Source organism: Dipodomys spectabilis, unplaced genomic scaffold (assembly GCF_019054845.1).
Source record: "Dipodomys spectabilis isolate Male_0828 unplaced genomic scaffold, ASM1905484v1 ptg000095l, whole genome shotgun sequence".
NCBI classification, from domain to species: Eukaryota; Metazoa; Chordata; class Mammalia; order Rodentia; family Heteromyidae; genus Dipodomys; species Dipodomys spectabilis.
The window spans coordinates 19,709,729-19,725,999 of record NW_024870772.1 but is presented as its reverse complement, the minus strand read 5'-3'; the positions used below and the strand labels follow the sequence as shown (position 1 = coordinate 19,725,999).

The 16,271-nt window shown below is 41.0% G+C and overlaps 1 protein-coding gene across 1 annotated transcript in view; it reads left to right on the top strand.

Moving 5' to 3' along the window:
- Enox1 (ecto-NOX disulfide-thiol exchanger 1) overlaps nt 1-16,271 on the top strand; it is a 540,384-nt gene that overhangs the window by 384,237 nt on the left and 139,876 nt on the right. The window contains exons 8-10 of the mRNA XM_042685602.1: nt 6,268-6,441; nt 7,564-7,770; nt 11,136-11,369. Of these exons, the coding sequence (XP_042541536.1) occupies nt 6,268-6,441; nt 7,564-7,770; nt 11,136-11,369 (615 nt within the window). The remainder of the gene's footprint in view (nt 1-6,267; nt 6,442-7,563; nt 7,771-11,135; nt 11,370-16,271) is intronic.

Below are 16,271 nucleotides of genomic sequence, written 5' to 3'. Positions count from 1 at the left end.
GGTTGGGGCCCTTTGACTTGCAAAGAGGCCCTGCCCTGGTGCCACCACACAGCTGGACATTGTATTGCCCGTGACTGACCATTTGTATCCTTAGCCATTTGTCAGAAACCATTTGCTCAGGATGAGCCCTAAGATGCTCCCCCATTTACCCTGATTACTCTCTCTTTCCACTTATTATTCTCTTGGAACACTGCGTTCTGCTGTCTGGGCCAGGCTTTTTCCTGGCACTGACAACTTGTCTCTTTCCCTTTAGCCCCAGTCTGGCTTTCCTGTTCTTACCTGACCTACTTATGTGCAGCCTTGACTGGCAAAAGGCCCCACCTGCCTTTCTTTGTAGTCGGATCTGTTTTACATCTCAAAACAGGAGACTCTTTTTTTACCAAGATATCCATCAGAAGGGGCAGAACAGGATTAAGTCCCTGATAAAGGGTAGCAGACCTAAAGAAAGGAAAGATGGAGATTATCTATCGCAGGTCTTGCCGAGTCTGGCTGGCAGAGCATACCACTAACCTATACAGGCTGCCATTCCAGTGAGAAGCAGCTAGAAACTTACAGCTTGCCTGGCCAAGGTCCTTTCTGCTCTACAAGATGCCTGCAGCCCAGCAGCTCCTGGTGGCTGGCTTGTCACATGCACACCACGGTAACCATGGCAAGTTATTTAGGGTTCCCCAGGCTTGTCAGTCTCTGAAGGTTACTTCTTTCCTGGAAGGCCATTTGCACTTGTACTCAATATTTGACCTGGAGCCCAAACTTTATTCTCACCTCAAACCCTGCAATTTCCCAAATGAGGAATTCATATCTTTACCTATAGGATTCCAGATCCTGGCAGTAGTGAATGCTCAAAAAGTACTAGATGTATGAATAAACGCATGGAAGAGCTCATTCAACTCCCATCTCTCTAAAAGTCCTAAACACAAACCCCTCAAACGGCCCCCTGAAAAAATGCTCCTCTCATTGGTCCAACACTGGGGTATGAGTCAGTTAACTGGACTCCAAAAGAATCAGTGCTGAGTGTCACCTCTTGCCTCTGTGCTTGGAGCCATCAACAAGGAGAGAAGCAAGACAAGCCGTTAGTCTAACGTAAACAAGCCTTTCTCTGCTATGCTTTCTAAAGGAAAACTCCACTGTGTACTTAATTGGATCCTTTCATGCTGCAATGTATGCTGTCCTCCTTTACCCAAAGTGCAATGGCAACTCATTATCTCTGATGTTCACAGGGGGTAGCGCTGCCAAACAAACCAGGAGCTGACTCTTTAGCAGCTATGTTTCTTTTACCTCCGTTTTCCTAAAGATGTGTCCTTCTACACATTTCAAAGCTTTTGCTTTGACTTTCATGAGTTAGTCCGTAATATTTGTTGTGCTATTGGAGAAAATAATTTCCATCTGTTCCTAATTATTTAAAAAAATGATGGTCTCTTCTTTAAAAAAAAAAAAAAAAAGATGACTAATTCCTCCCTCTGTCCTCTGCTCAAACACTGAATCTCAGATCCTTTGAGGTCTCACAGAATTTAGGCGTTAATTCCCTTGAAAGCACTTTTTAAGCTACTGCACTCACCATGCAGATTTCATTAAACCTCCTACTCTATTCTTCCACTGGTGTCTCAGGAAAGGCAAAGGAACTTTTGTTGTATATTAAAGCACTTTGCTCAGAAATACTGTCTTTGGAGCCCATTTATGAATCTGTATGTATTTATTTAGCCTCCAGACAGGAAACAAGCATCTGTTAGGACTAAAAGAGAATGCAAGTGGACGATGTCTCATCTTATTTGTGGGAAACATCTGCTTACAATAATGTACAGAGCTCAGATTTCAGGGTTTGTAGTCTTGCATGATTTCATCCTTAAATCATCTGTGTTGGCAAAGAATAGTGAGGATTAGGCCAGGAAAAAACCATATGAAGGCTATGTACAGATGAGATCAAATGAAAAGCACAAGACCTACAATATCCCATAGCCAATATTTCTAGTTTCTAATGTGTTCACCTTGGAAGCTAGTGTATTACTTCAATGATCATATGTCAAAAGCTGTTCTTTTCTGGACTTCTTTATAATTGGCATTCGGACTAACAGGATAAATTTTGGGGAAATAGTTGCATGTGTTAGGTGACTAATGAGTTGGGTCATTCTAAGTGGAAACTCTGCAATTGTCAGGTTTATCCATGTTTAAATAAAGAAGCAGAGACTGGGTACTTAGTCCTGACCCTGCTATTTGTTTTCTTTGTGATGTGGAAAATTTTACTTATATTACTTTAAGTATTATTTTTTTGCCAGCCCTGGGGCTTGAACTCAGACCTGGGCACTGTCCATAAGCTTCTTTTGTTCAAGGCTACTGCTCCACCACTTGAGCCATAGCTCCACTTAAAGCTTTTGTGGTAGTTAATTGGAGGTAAGAGTTTCACAGACTTTTCTGCCCAGGCTGGCTTCAAACCCTGATCTTCAGGTCTCAGCCTTCTGAGTATCTAGGATTATAGGTATGAGCTACCAGCACCCAGCAATGTTAATTTTTTTTTATTCATAAGATGAAATTTTATGAGGATTAAATGAATAATGAGAGCATGAGTCTTGTCCATGTTGCTATTAAACCTTCTTTGTACATCTTGTTATTGTGAACAGTATTGGCACAGAATCCCAGAGTCCTGGCATGCCGATGCTTTCCGGGAGAATCTAATCAAGCTTCCTCTGTCCCAGATAATGACCCTGAGAACCATGATCACTGAGGAATTAGCTAGAATGGGTATGAGAGACCATTTTGAAAGAAAATACTTAGTTGGCACTTAGCACATTTAAGTCTGTTTTTTAAAAATATATACACACATTTTAAAAATAGGTTTTTTATTGTAAAAATACTGTACAGAGGTGTTACAGTTATATGAGCAAGGTAGTGAGTACATTTCCTATCAACCATTGTTACCTCCTCCTTTGTTTTTCTCCTACCCTCCCTTCCCTCCCACCTCCACAACTACACAGCCCCCTCCCCTCACCCTCCCTACCTAAATTGTAAAGTCCATTTTTCAATGTAGAATCTTGTACATCTCATTGTTACAGTGGGTCAACCTGTATCCCTATTTAAGCATTTTGTTTTTTCCCTTCCCCTCCCCATGCTAGAGAAGTGTATATACAAGATGCAGGGCACCGACATCAAATACAGTGAAAACAGGTGTTATACCGTGGGGAAGGAACATACAAAGAAACAAAAAAAAAATCAGCCAGGCCCAAAGAAACATGGATCCTATGGTTTCCCTTATTTGCAATAACTAGTATATGTCTGGGACAAGCAGAAAAGGTCAAAAGCTATGTACATATGACTAGATAAGATGATGTTAAGTGAAATGAACCCCAAGATAGGGACACAAGTGGTTTTTTCTTTCTTGCTATTGTTCCTAATACATTTTTTTTAAAGAAACTTACTGAAATCTACTAGCATGCCATCAAATTAACCAGGACACATTTTTCCTTGGGATTACAGATCTCACTGTTTGTCTATTCATCCAGAGGAAGAATGGCAAAAGTAGATAAGTACCATTCCCTAGAAAAGCTTTTATAGACTCTCTTTATCATCTGAATTTTTCAGTAAATGTTAGTAAGTGTGAGCTGTCACTGCCTCTGGGCATACCTAATCATTTAGGACAGGTATGTGTGAATAAAGCCATGTGAGGGCTAAGGCACAGCTGTACAGGAGAAACCCACAGAAGAGAAGAACATGAAAAAGAGCAGGAATGATCTAATCTGAGGAGATAGAAGATATGAGAGTGCGATCTAAGAAGGAAGGTTCCTCTTTACTGACTGATAGAGGGCTACCAGGTCCTCTGTAGACGGTTTCTGTACTGGTACCTAGCTACGTGGGGACATTAGCATACCATCATAGAGAGTACTGTTTTCTGTAAACTGAAAACTCCTCAGAATAAATGTCCTATAATTGTCCAAATAATAAATGTCCAAATACAGGATGATATTTTAACAACTCCTGCTCTTCAAAAGTGTTTACTTTTCTTAGTTGACAGACAAAATTGTATGCATTTATCATATATGATAGGATCTTTTGAAGTATATATACTCATTAAAGAATGATTAAGTCTAGCTAATTGCCAAAGGCATCACCTCTCTTGGCAAGAGCACCTAACATCTGCTCTCTTCATTTTTCAAGAATATAATGCATTATCAGTAACTATAGCCACCATCTCCTGCAGCCAATTTGAAGTAATCATCCTATCTAACTGTAATTATGCATCCTTTGACCAACATGGTCCCATTACATCCCTGTCCACCCATCATAGCCTCCTGTAAACAGTCTGTTCTCTACTTCTATTTAATAAATGTATTTCTTTCTGTCTTTTTTCTTTTTTCTTTTCTTTCTCTCGCTTTCTCCCCCGCCCCCTCCAGATTTCAAGAAAGCAGATTTGTCTTTCTGTACCTGGGTTATTTCACTTACCATACTATCATTTACCATACTATCCTCCACACTCATCTCTATTGTCACAAGTAAAAAGATATTTCCTTCTTTTATATTGCTGAATTGTATTCCGTGTTTATATAGCAATTCATTTTTTAGGTTGATTCCATTATCTGGCTGTTGGGAACAGTGCTTCAGTGAACATGTCAGCCCAGATGTCTCTTTGACATACTAATTTCATTTCCTTTAGCTTTATACCTAACGGTAGAATAGCAGGATGATAATGTAGTTTGGTTTTTAACTCTTTCCAATGCTGCCTATATTTATTTACGTTCCCACAGAGTTATTATTAAGAATTCAAGTTCTTTGTTCATCCTTGCAAATATTTGTCATCTTTTATCTTTCTGATAATAGAGATCTTATTAAAAGAAACAAATTCTCTATATCACCTTTGAAATGACTTGTTTCGTTATCACATTTAAAGAGAATTTAGTATGTTGAACATCCACCCATCCTTGCTCCCTTCTTTTAAAGGTACAAATGCTAGCTGAGAGCTGGTGACTCATGCCTGTAATCCTAGCTACTCAGGAGGCTGAGATCTGAGGATCACGATTCAAAACCAGCCTGGGCAGGAAAGTCCATGAAACTCTTATCTCCAATAAACCACCAGAAAACCGGAAGTGGCACTGTAGCTCAAGTGGTAGAACTCTAGCCTTGAGCTGAAGAGCTGAGGGACAGCGCTCAGGCCCAGAGTTCAAGCCCCACAACCGACAAAAAAAAAAGGGTGCAAATACTCATGAGCAAGTTCTGGAAGCTGGGGTCACAATTATACTGGGTGCACAGTACACTTTGTAGCTGAAGATGTCAATGCTCTGGACAAGTTATTTTACAAGAAGCAATACTAGTGAAGAAGAATGACACTGTTGAGACTTTGTCTGAAAATTAGCAGAACACAAAATATTTCCTGCCGCCCTTCAGATAGTGGCCAGTAGAGTATACAGCTTGAAAACAATGGCAGAGTCTTTGAGGGATGAAGGCTGTTATGAAAGAACTATGGCTATTTGCTTGTTGTCTTTTTATCATGGACTTAGCCCAAGAAGAAAAACTGCTAATAAAAATGACTTCATCCTTTCATTAAAAAAAAAAGAAAATTTAGTGTTCTATATAGAAAACATGTTTCTTTCAAATATTTTTATTGTTTTTCTATGTATAAACATTTCAGAAAGGTAAAGCAATTATATATTGATTAATAAGAAAAGTGTGAAGATCCAATATAATTAATTATTTTACTAGCTAATTTTAAGCCTGCATGTGTCTATCCCATCGTTATAATTATAATCACTCTCAATGAAGTTTCCCCTACTCTGAAAGAAACAGATTGGTGAGACTTGAGTCATGATTATAAAGTATACACATGTCAATTGAACTTTCTCAAATCTAGGTCACAGGGCAAGGAGACCCCTTGAAAAAACAGGCTGAGTGTCAAATTCACAGGCCCTTCAATATGAAATAATATTCTCTCAGCCCACATTTTGTCTCAAAGACAATATAAACAATGCACTGATGTTAGGAAACAGAAAACTGCGCTCATGGTAATAGCAAAGCTTCATGGTGCAGGTTTTTACACTTTAATACATTGTGCTCGCTTCTGCCATGTTAATATTTTAAGTAATATGATTTCCTTTTTGTCCAGTTTTATATTCATCTCCTCTCTCCCTTCCCTTTGGTCACAGGTTTCTATAATGCTATACTGGAAAATCTTGGAAAAGAAAGTCTTAGAGCATAAAGTCAAATAATCTTTATAAAATAATAACAAAACCAGCAATGGAAATGGATTTAAGGTTCTGCCTACAAATATTATCTTATGTTTTTTCACAGACTCAATCTGTGTCCCAGGCTTTGATCCAGGCCTCAACATGATGACTGGAATCACCCCCATTAACCCCATGATACCAGGCTTGGGCCTGGTACCACCCCCACCACCAACAGAAGTGGCCGTTGTCAAAGAAATAATCCACTGCAAAAGTTGTACTCTTTTCCCTCAAAATCCAAGTGAGTAGCACCTCTAAGAAATACTTTGCTTGGTATTTTAAAATTTTTTATTTGAATTTGCATTGTATTTGTTTTCAGGTGTGATTCACCCAGGCATGTACAAAAAGGACTATTCTTCAGATGCTTCTGTCTCTAGATTAGAGCAAATATACAGGGTGTATCCTTGTGTCTGCCAAGAGTTCAATCAGGATGGAGTATTTAAGGGTTTATATCTAGCATTGAGAATCTTTTTGCATGCATTGGAGTCAAGTATTTCCGAGAGAACGGTGTGAAATAGATAAGCATTTCCATCTATCTTCACAACTGTGGGAGAAAAAGTCTGAAATGTGTTTTGCAAGATGGAAATTTAAATTAACTTAGGAGTTAACAATTTTTGAGAAGAGGAGAACCTGTATCTCCAAACTTCTGGGCCAAATTGCATATGAAGTAAATGGACTGGAATTTTTTTTAATTTACCCTCAAATAACTGGGGTTATGGACTTAAATAGCTAGGATTTTAAAAAATTTGTATTAATCAGTGTTGTCTTTTTTTCAAGAGATTGCTTTAGTAATCTACATGTAAACTAGGTAAAACGTTGTGACAGTATACATTTTATCTTCTTACACAGCCTCCCCCAAATTTAATAGTTTGCTCATTTAAATGCGAATAATAACCAAGTATTTTTTCAGGCACAGCATATTGCTTGCCAAGTAAGTATTGTGCGTGCTTTCTTGGGTCACGCTTCTGTGTTCTACGATGCTGCATTTTTATCTGGCAAGAAGACAAAGCAGAGAACAAGCCAAGGTTTTTCTTCACGTTGTCATTTCATCGTGTTTTGTACTTTGTGAAGCCTCTCCTCCCCTTTTCCTAAGCTTCTGTGTTATGAAGGAAAAATGAAATTATGCTAACATGTGCATCACCTTTGTTCACAGACAAGCATAGACATGCTATGCGAAAATGAACACAAAGAATAAAGGTTGGGAGGAGGAGGGGAGAGGAAAATAAAAGTTTCTATAAAAGTTGACTATGACCCAGTCTAATGCAAGTAACTGCAAAGCTTGACTTTTGCCAAGTGAACCAGGAAAAAGAAAGTCAGTAAATCAAAGACAAAAAAAAATTTCTCTGTTTCATTGTGATATTAGATCTTCCACCTCCATCCACAAGAGAACGACCTCCTGGGTGCAAGACTGTGTTTGTTGGAGGATTACCAGAGAATGCTACTGAAGAAATCATTCAAGAAGTCTTTGAGCAGTGTGGTGATATCACAGCTATCCGAAAGAGCAAGAAGAATTTTTGTCACATTCGCTTTGCAGAAGAATTCATGGTTGATAAAGCCATTTACCTTTCTGGTACTTTGCTTTACATAAGGGGTTTTCTGGGCATTTTGTCATGTTTTGTGATGTTAATGTGAGCTTATTTCCTTTTGCCTCAGTCCACAGTAAGGTTCTGGTGGGTTTGGGGCTGGAGAAGGAGGAATTCTGCCTTGTTTTCCTCTCAGCTTTGAGGCGCTCTCTGTTACCTTTATAAGAGGGTGCCTCCTGTACCTTGCTGCAGGAAATATTTCCTACTATCCAGACTTTAGAAATTCCATTGAGTTTTTAATTAATGCTCTCAAGTGCTTATTAGATAAAAGCTAATATTATGAGTACTGAGGACCATTATTATTCTTGGGTGGAATCCTCTTTCAGTCTTTTAAAAGTGAATTCCCTTTCACCACCTTGGGGGTACCAAAGCAAGATCAGTTCTTTGCAGGAAAGTACTTCGTGGGCCACTGGTAGTCTAGCATCATCCCTCATTTAAATCTATTCCACCATCCTTGTTCTTTGGTGTCAGATTTTATACAAGATCTTTCTAAATGTTGAAATTAAGTGTAGGGCTGCTTTCCACTCATGGGTGTTGAAGTATGTGGAATCTGGCAACAAGTCCTTTTCCAAATTTAAGAATAGTAAGGCTAGTGTTGCTGTATGTGTGGCTTTTAAAAGGGCATATTTTTAGATTAATTTATTGGTCTTCCCTCATGCTCCAGCAAGAGTTTTCAGTCTCCTACTTCCTGTATATCCCTCTTTATTCCCAAGGCAAAGCTAATGGCTAACGGTGGGAAAACAATAGGAAAAAAAAATGTGTGAATATGACTGCCAGGTTTTACTTAATTTCTGCAGTCTGCTTCTATTGCTGTGATGTTCTGTGCAAACCCCAGAAGCCTTGAGTTTGTTGCAATACCTCAGAGACTTTCTTGAGTTACATAGCAATGTGAAGAATTTAAAAACCTTTATTCCAGTAAACTTACAATATGAAAAAGAAAATAAAGTCTGGGAATATTCCCTAGTAGGAATGGGAAACAGAACTGAAGACTTTTTGCAGTGCACACACAGTTGTCAGACTATGGGGATCTGGAGAGTGTAATGCTGGGGTTCAAAGCCCTGACTGGATTACCTTCCTCAGAGCCTCTACATCCTCATCTGCAGAATTATTATACCTACCAACCAGGACTATCAGGAAATGTAGAACAAATAATCTACATTGTGTTATTTCGTAACAGTACCTGATTGTGATAAAGAAGGTTTGATTCTTGTTTCTCTGCAAACCCTGCCCAGGGGACTTGAGTTCTAGTCACTATGTTAAACTATAACTTATCAATAAAACTTCTGCTTATTCCACCTCATTCAATGAGAGGTTCAGAGCAGATCAAAGCTCCTTTCAACATGAACACAATTCAATGCTCAGACCCAATCAAAAAGTCATTCACAGCCCCAAGGTTAAACATGCGAAAGGGAGTTCCTTTACTTTTGCTTCAATGCTCCTTGTCTTTTGCAGAAGCAGGAAGTCCCATCACAGGTCTCACCTGCAACTTCCCTGTCTAAGCAGAGGGAAGTCCCTGGCTCTACCACCTCAGCTCTCCAGAGCTGAGAGGATCTGAAAGGCTGACTAATTGAAGGGGTAGGAAGAAGGCAAGCTGCCCTTCCTGCATCAAGCTTCTGCAAGCCCAAGCCCAGCTGGAAGGTCTAATTTTAGTACCGTGCTCACATCTGACGGCCAAACTAATTTTAGTCTCAGCCTCATCAGGGTCTCTTTTAAGGCTGTAATGATGATGTTCTGGTGAAAGAGAAGGTGCATCTGGAACAGAAATGTCTGGAAAGTGATTCTCTGGATGTGAGCAGGGGAAAGTTGCCTAGCCAGTTTGGACAGTGGCCAGTCCTAGGCCGGTCCTAGGCCGGTCCTGCCACCCAGCTGTTCTGTGCATCACTGTGGCCTGCTCACTTGCTCATGTTCCATGGTCCTCCACAACCAAGGCACACTTTGCTCTAGCAGTTAGTTCTGCTTATTAGTAAGTGGCTGTTTGCATGGTTGATCAGTGCAGTTATGTCTTTACCTTTTACTATGCACAGTGGAAGCCTGGGAAGGAGAAGGGTTCAGTGGCTTGAAGCATCAGATATGAGATCTGTATCTTATTTGTAAGTTTTCAAAGGTGTGAAGTGCCCTACTGGGGAAAAGTTGGCCATTATAGGGATTTGCAGCTGCGTTTTAACCCAGAATGCTACAGACAGTCCGTCCAAACTACCATGAGCTCCCAAACATCAGCACAACACAACACAACTCAGCATTTTACAGTTGTATATTTCATTTGTAAAGCCTGACATGGCAAAAGTGCTTATTTTGCTCTCTTCTCCAGCAGCATCTAGCAGCTGAGTTCCTTCTGGGACCTGAATTTATGTTCTGAAAATCAGAGTACCCCAAAGTGAAGAGCAACCTCAAAGTCAAGTCTTCTTCATTTGAAGTTGGCTGGCTGGCTTCAGGCCTGCGTTGATGTCTTAGATCAAGTTTCAGCTCATAATCTCTATAAGTGTATTAGCTCCAAGTAAATCCTTCAGAGTTCTAGGTCTACTGTGTGTGTGGGGGGGGTGGGGGTGGCTTCAAAGGTTGTATGGACAATTTGTATGGCCTTGCGTGCCAGATGGGTGCTGCAGGCTGAGAGTGAGGTAACAGCCAGATCTCTTGGTAGAAGGTAAAATATTTTCCTGAGTGTCCCAGGGGATATGTGGAAATGAAACAATATTACAGAATTGCCCTAGTAATTGTGGCTTTAGCAGCTGCAGAGAGAAAACTCAACTGCAGCCTTTCCTAAAGGAATGAAGCAGTACCCTGCAAGTGAGGTGTTGTGGCATTTACTTTGTAGATCCCCTTAAATATCACAGATGCTCTTTCTGTGCTCATACCCCACCTCTTTCTAGAAAGAATTTTAAGAGTGCTTATGCAATAGAGTTACAGTAAATTCCAAATACAAAACACAGCCATAAAAAGAAATATATATATATGTATGTATGTATGTACACACACACACACACACACACACACACACACACACACACACACACACACATATACTACATGCCAAATGTGTTTCTGAGCTTCCTGAAAACCAGAGGTGAAAAGGGGGCCCAATTAGTATCTTTTTCCTTGAGGTCATCTTCTGGGTGACAGTAATTGGTACATGGTAAGAAATTCTCTGAGACACTTCTGGAACAATTTTTGTCCCCAGATCTGTAACAGGCTTAATTTAGCAGTATTTCATGATGGATAGGAAGAAGCCATTAGCTCCTAGGGGAAAGATGGCCTATCCTGAGCACAGAGAAATAAACCTGTGCTTGCTTAGCATTGGGTAAAGCTCGAACCCAAAGTTGTGTCCATTGTGACCAGACTTTCTCCGCTGCTTCAGGTTACCGAATGCGGTTAGGGTCAAGTACAGACAAAAAGGATTCTGGCCGCCTTCACGTCGACTTTGCCCAGGCCAGAGATGACTTCTATGAGTGGGAATGCAAGCAGAGGATGCGAGCCCGTGAGGAGAGGCACCGGCGCAAGCTGGAGGAGGACCGGCTCCGGCCACCGTCCCCACCGGCCATCATGCACTACTCTGAGCACGAAGCCGCCCTGTTGGCCGAGAAGCTGAAAGGTATGCAATCTCACACCTAGCTACATTGCCCGCTGACAGATAAACGTAGCCATCTCCAAAGGCCGCAGCTCTGGAAACCTCTCTGGTCCCTTCATCTGCTGATTTCCCCCCGAGAGAGCAGGAGCAACCTAGAATCTGCAGACAGCTGGGCTTCAGCAGGGTCCAGGCCTTTCCAGCCCCTTCTCCTGCATGCCCCAGGAATGTGTGCACTGTCACTCCACGAAGCGCACTGAATGAGGTGACAGAGAGCTGGCCTGTCCTCTGTTCTAGTTAGCTCCCAGTGAGCCAGCCACACTTCCTAGTGTCCCCTGTGGAGTTTGCAGTTCCACCAGGCTCTGAAAGCCCTCCTGAGGCACACTGGGCCCTGAACTGAGGCCCACAGAAGACAGAGGAGAAGCCTAGAATTAGATCCCTCCCTCCAGAGGTGGAGGTGTTTGTTAAAGGCAAAGAAATGGCTCAAGTAGCAGAGCACTGGCCTTGAGCAGCAAAGACTAACCAACAGCATGAGGCCATAAATTCACACCCCAGTACTGGCACAGGCCCAAGTACTGGAACACACGTGCGCGCGCACACACGCGCACACACACACATACACACAGATACACAAATACAGAGATGGAGACCCTTCAGACACCTACAGATGTAGCAATGTAAGTGTACACACTTCCCTGCACAAAAGATTTGCAAAGGCCTCCTCTGACTTCCAAGCTTTTGGACATAACTACACATAGAAGACCTTACTACATGCCCAGCAGAACTTCAGTGATGATGGGGAAAAGGCCAGGTTTTGAAGTCAAGATGACGGTGGTGGTGGTATATGTGTGTGTATTGACCCAAGTGTGTAAGATGAGCAGCATATAAGATGAGCAGCATATACACATTTAGACATTTTATAGGCAAATCATGGTCAGTCCCTCCTCAGGTAAATGAGTGCTATTGGGCTAACATACACCAAAATGGTCACAGACAGACATCTACAAGTAAACAAGTTACTGGAAGCAAAGCCAGTAGCAAGACTGTCAAATAGGTACGGGTGCACATGTTGAAAACTCCAAGGCAAGTTTTCATAGAGCATGCAGAATTTCAACATGGCATGCTAAATAAGATTGCTTTCCCAACATAAAAAGGAGCATTGAGATAGTCTAACTTGAAGAAGGAGCCCTGGGAAAAAAGACACATGGGAAGAAGAGAGGATTTGCTATGTACACCCTACTGATAGAACAAGGTGGAGCTGGAAAAGTTTCTGGGCCAGATGGTGGATCCTAGATGGTTGTTGCTGGCTTTGTTTTTTTCCTATAAACAACAGAGAGGCTATTATAGATTTCTGATGTGAGGGGGTTAGTGATTGGTTCTAGGTTTTTAGAGAGGGTTTTATAATGTAGCTGGTGTATTTCTGTGTATTAGATGTTATCACTAAAGAAAATGTGTGACAAGCCACCTGACACCTATATTGGAAAGATACGAAAATGACATTCTATGTTTTAAGAAAAGAAAAACAAAAGTATACAAGCCCTGTGCTTCCTGTTTTAATTCCCTGCTGACCCTGAACTGATCCTTCACAACAACAGTATTTCTGTAGTTTGCTGACACTTTTGGTACATGCTCTGCTCTTCTGAGAAAGTTTGTTGCATACATGTAGGTACATAGGCAATGGCTGTCTCTACCACCAAAAGCATAGACAATGTAAATACAGCCATCCTCTCACCTCTATTCAATCTAGAAATCATACAGACTGTCCAGATTGAGAACAACATTCCCAACTAAGTCTGCTCATTGGACAAACACTTTTATTTTTTTAACATTCAGTGTTCAGTGTGCAGTGTGCAGTGTAGCACCTTATGCTACACGGACTAAGCTGTATCCTGTCAGGTCCACACTTCAAAGTGACAAAACCTAGTACCTTCAGTCACCTCGCGGAGGAATTTCATGAAAATTTGGCATCTCCATTATGTTACTTTTCAGAAGGCAGAGCTGAACACAGAACTTGCCTCTTCTTTTGGAAGATAGCAGATTGGGATGTCAATTCGGTAGAGTAATTTTCAAGCCTTGCCATTTCAAAAATGTATATTTATATAGATGAGTATAATTTGCAAAACTCAGAAGCCATACCTTTGCCAAGTACTGCTTGATCCCTTGAGGTGCAAGCAGATTGGAAATTTTAATAGATGGCTGTTACAGTAGAATGAACTAGCTGAGGATCCATCTTAGGCAACAGTCAGGTAATATCAAGCTTGACAATTTCAACCCAAGCACAGAGTGTGGAATATAAACAGCATTTAATTGCTTAGGAAATTGGCTGCCTCCAAGAGAAAATCCACTCCATGTTCCTTATAACTCTGCAGAGCCAGCCAGGAGAAGCCAAGGAAACTGTCTCCCTGATGATTATTTCATTGATGTGAAGATATAAAATGCAGTCAAGACGTAATTTACAGAAACCTGTGTCAGAAAGGAAGATAAAATACAGTCTGAAAATACCTAATTTGGTTTGATTTTTTTGTGTTTCTCCCTTGAGAAATCTTGCTGTCTTAGGTTTATTACAGTTCCTCCTGTTTTTTTATGTCGTACTTATATTTATTCTTACAATTTTCTTCTGGTAGATCAGCTTAATTCAGCAAAATCTGTACAAGCCCAGTTGTTATTATGACCCACAAGCCTCTCTGTGGCCTGTCTAGTGCTAAAACTGCATATAGTAGGTGTTCAGTAAACTGATTTCTTTCTCCCTTCTTCAGCTCTTTGGGCATGTTGTGTTTTTGATCCATAGTGATACTAGGAATGAGTGGAAATGAAGGCAGTGATGTGCTCACCTATCATTCCAGTCACTGTACAAGTATTTGCTCAGCATTTCACATGTGCCTGGCATTGTGCCCAGTACTGGAAGAAGAGAACGCAGTATACCAGCCACCAGCCCCTGCTTCACAGACCTTAGTTTTCTTGAGTATGGCAATAACACTTGCCACTTACAGTAGTAGGTTTAAAATTTTTATATGTACATATATACATACAGATACACATGCTATGCATTTCATGTGTATGCATGTATGTGTGCATCTGTGTGTGCCAATACTGAAGTTTGAACTTGGGACCTAGAAACTATCCATTAGTTTTTTTCACTTAATGCTGGTATTCTACCACTTGAGTCACAGCTCCACTCCTGGATTTTGGTGGTTAAGCAGAGATAAGAATCTCATGGACTTCTATCCAGACTGACTTTGAACCATGATGCTCAGATCTCAGCCTTCTGAGTAACTTGGCTTATAGGTGTGAGCCACCTGTGCCCAGCTGTGGGCATTTTTGAAAGTGGCACTTGCAGTATGCTCTCCCTGGAAAGGTAGCCAACTCGGTGGAGCAGTGTTAGGGTAAGGGCAAGAGAAGGGGGAATCTTTTTTTTTTTTTTTTGGCCTTTTTTTTTTTTTATTGTTAAAATACTGTACACAGGGGTTACAATTACATGGGCAAGATAATGAGTACATTTCTTATCAAGCATTGTAGCCTCCTCCTTTGTTTCCCCTTCCCATCCCTTCCCATCCTCCCCTTGCCCCCCAACCCAATCTTCCCCGCTCCCCCCGCACCAAAGTTGTAAAGTTCATTTTCGACATAACGACTTGTACATCTCATTGTTGCAATGGGTCCACCTGTATCCCTATTTAAATGATTTGTTTTTCCCCTTCCCCTCCACAAATTATACCGACATCAAATACAGTGAAAACAGGGGTTATACGGTGGGGGAGGGACATACTAAGCAACAACGAAATAATCTTATAAATGTGTTAGAAACAATCGCATGAAAGAAAAAAACATTTGAGTACATATCTTAGGGTTCATTTCCCTAACATCACCTTATCTGACCTTTTCTGCTTGACTCAGACATATACTAGATATTGCAAATAAGGGAAACCATGGGATCTATGTTTCTTTGGGCCTGGCTTACTTCACTTAATATAATTTTTTCCAAGTCTTTCCATTTCCTAACAAATGGGGCAATGTCATTCTTTCTGATGGAGGCATAGAATTCCATTGTGTATATATACCACATTTTCTTGATCCGTTCATCTACTGAGGGGCATCTGGATTGGTTCCATAGCTTAGCTATAGTAAGTAGTGCTGCAATGAACATAGTCGTGCTGGTAGCTTTAGTGTGGTCTTGTTTGTAAACATTTGGGTAAATGCCCAAAAGTGGGATTGCGGGTCATAGAGGAGCTCTATGTGGAGTCTTTTGAGGACCTCCATACTACTTTCCAAAGTGGTTGAACAAGTTTACACTCCCACAAACAATGCAGTAAGGTTTGAGAAGGGGGAATCTTTTGGGGCCAGGTCACCTCATTCCATTCGCTGACTGCTAGGCCTTCCAAAGCCAGGGGAAACACAGTTTTATAGTGTTTTGTAGTGTCTGAGACACCAAGTCTCCCAGCGTCTGTTCCATTAATATAAATTCTAAGAAAGAGAATGAGTAGGCACCCTGCTGATTAACTAGACATTGTTCTGAGACAATTCAACTTAATGAAGACTGACTGGGAAGTAACTGTGCATAGACCCAAAGTTTATGGGATGGCTTAGAGAAAGTGAGAAGGAGCTCGATAGCACCATAATTACACTTTATTGGAAACAGTGGCACCAGGCAGACGAGATAATGAATTCCAGTGTGTCTAATGCAGACTATCCAGCCCTGAAGGAGCCCTGGGTTTGGTCTGTGCAATGAAGAGATTGATTAGACCACGAGGAAGCATTCTCTCCTCCTTCACGGGGGATTCTGTGGGCAAGAGCACTTAAAAGTTTTGTGTACTTTCCTCCCTTTTGGAAAGCTGCCCATAATCTCTCTTTATGTGATAAAGAATTTCTCTCTGTGTTAGATGGAAGTTCTGACAAAGGTCTGCAACAGTGCTATTGTGTCACCATGCATCTGGT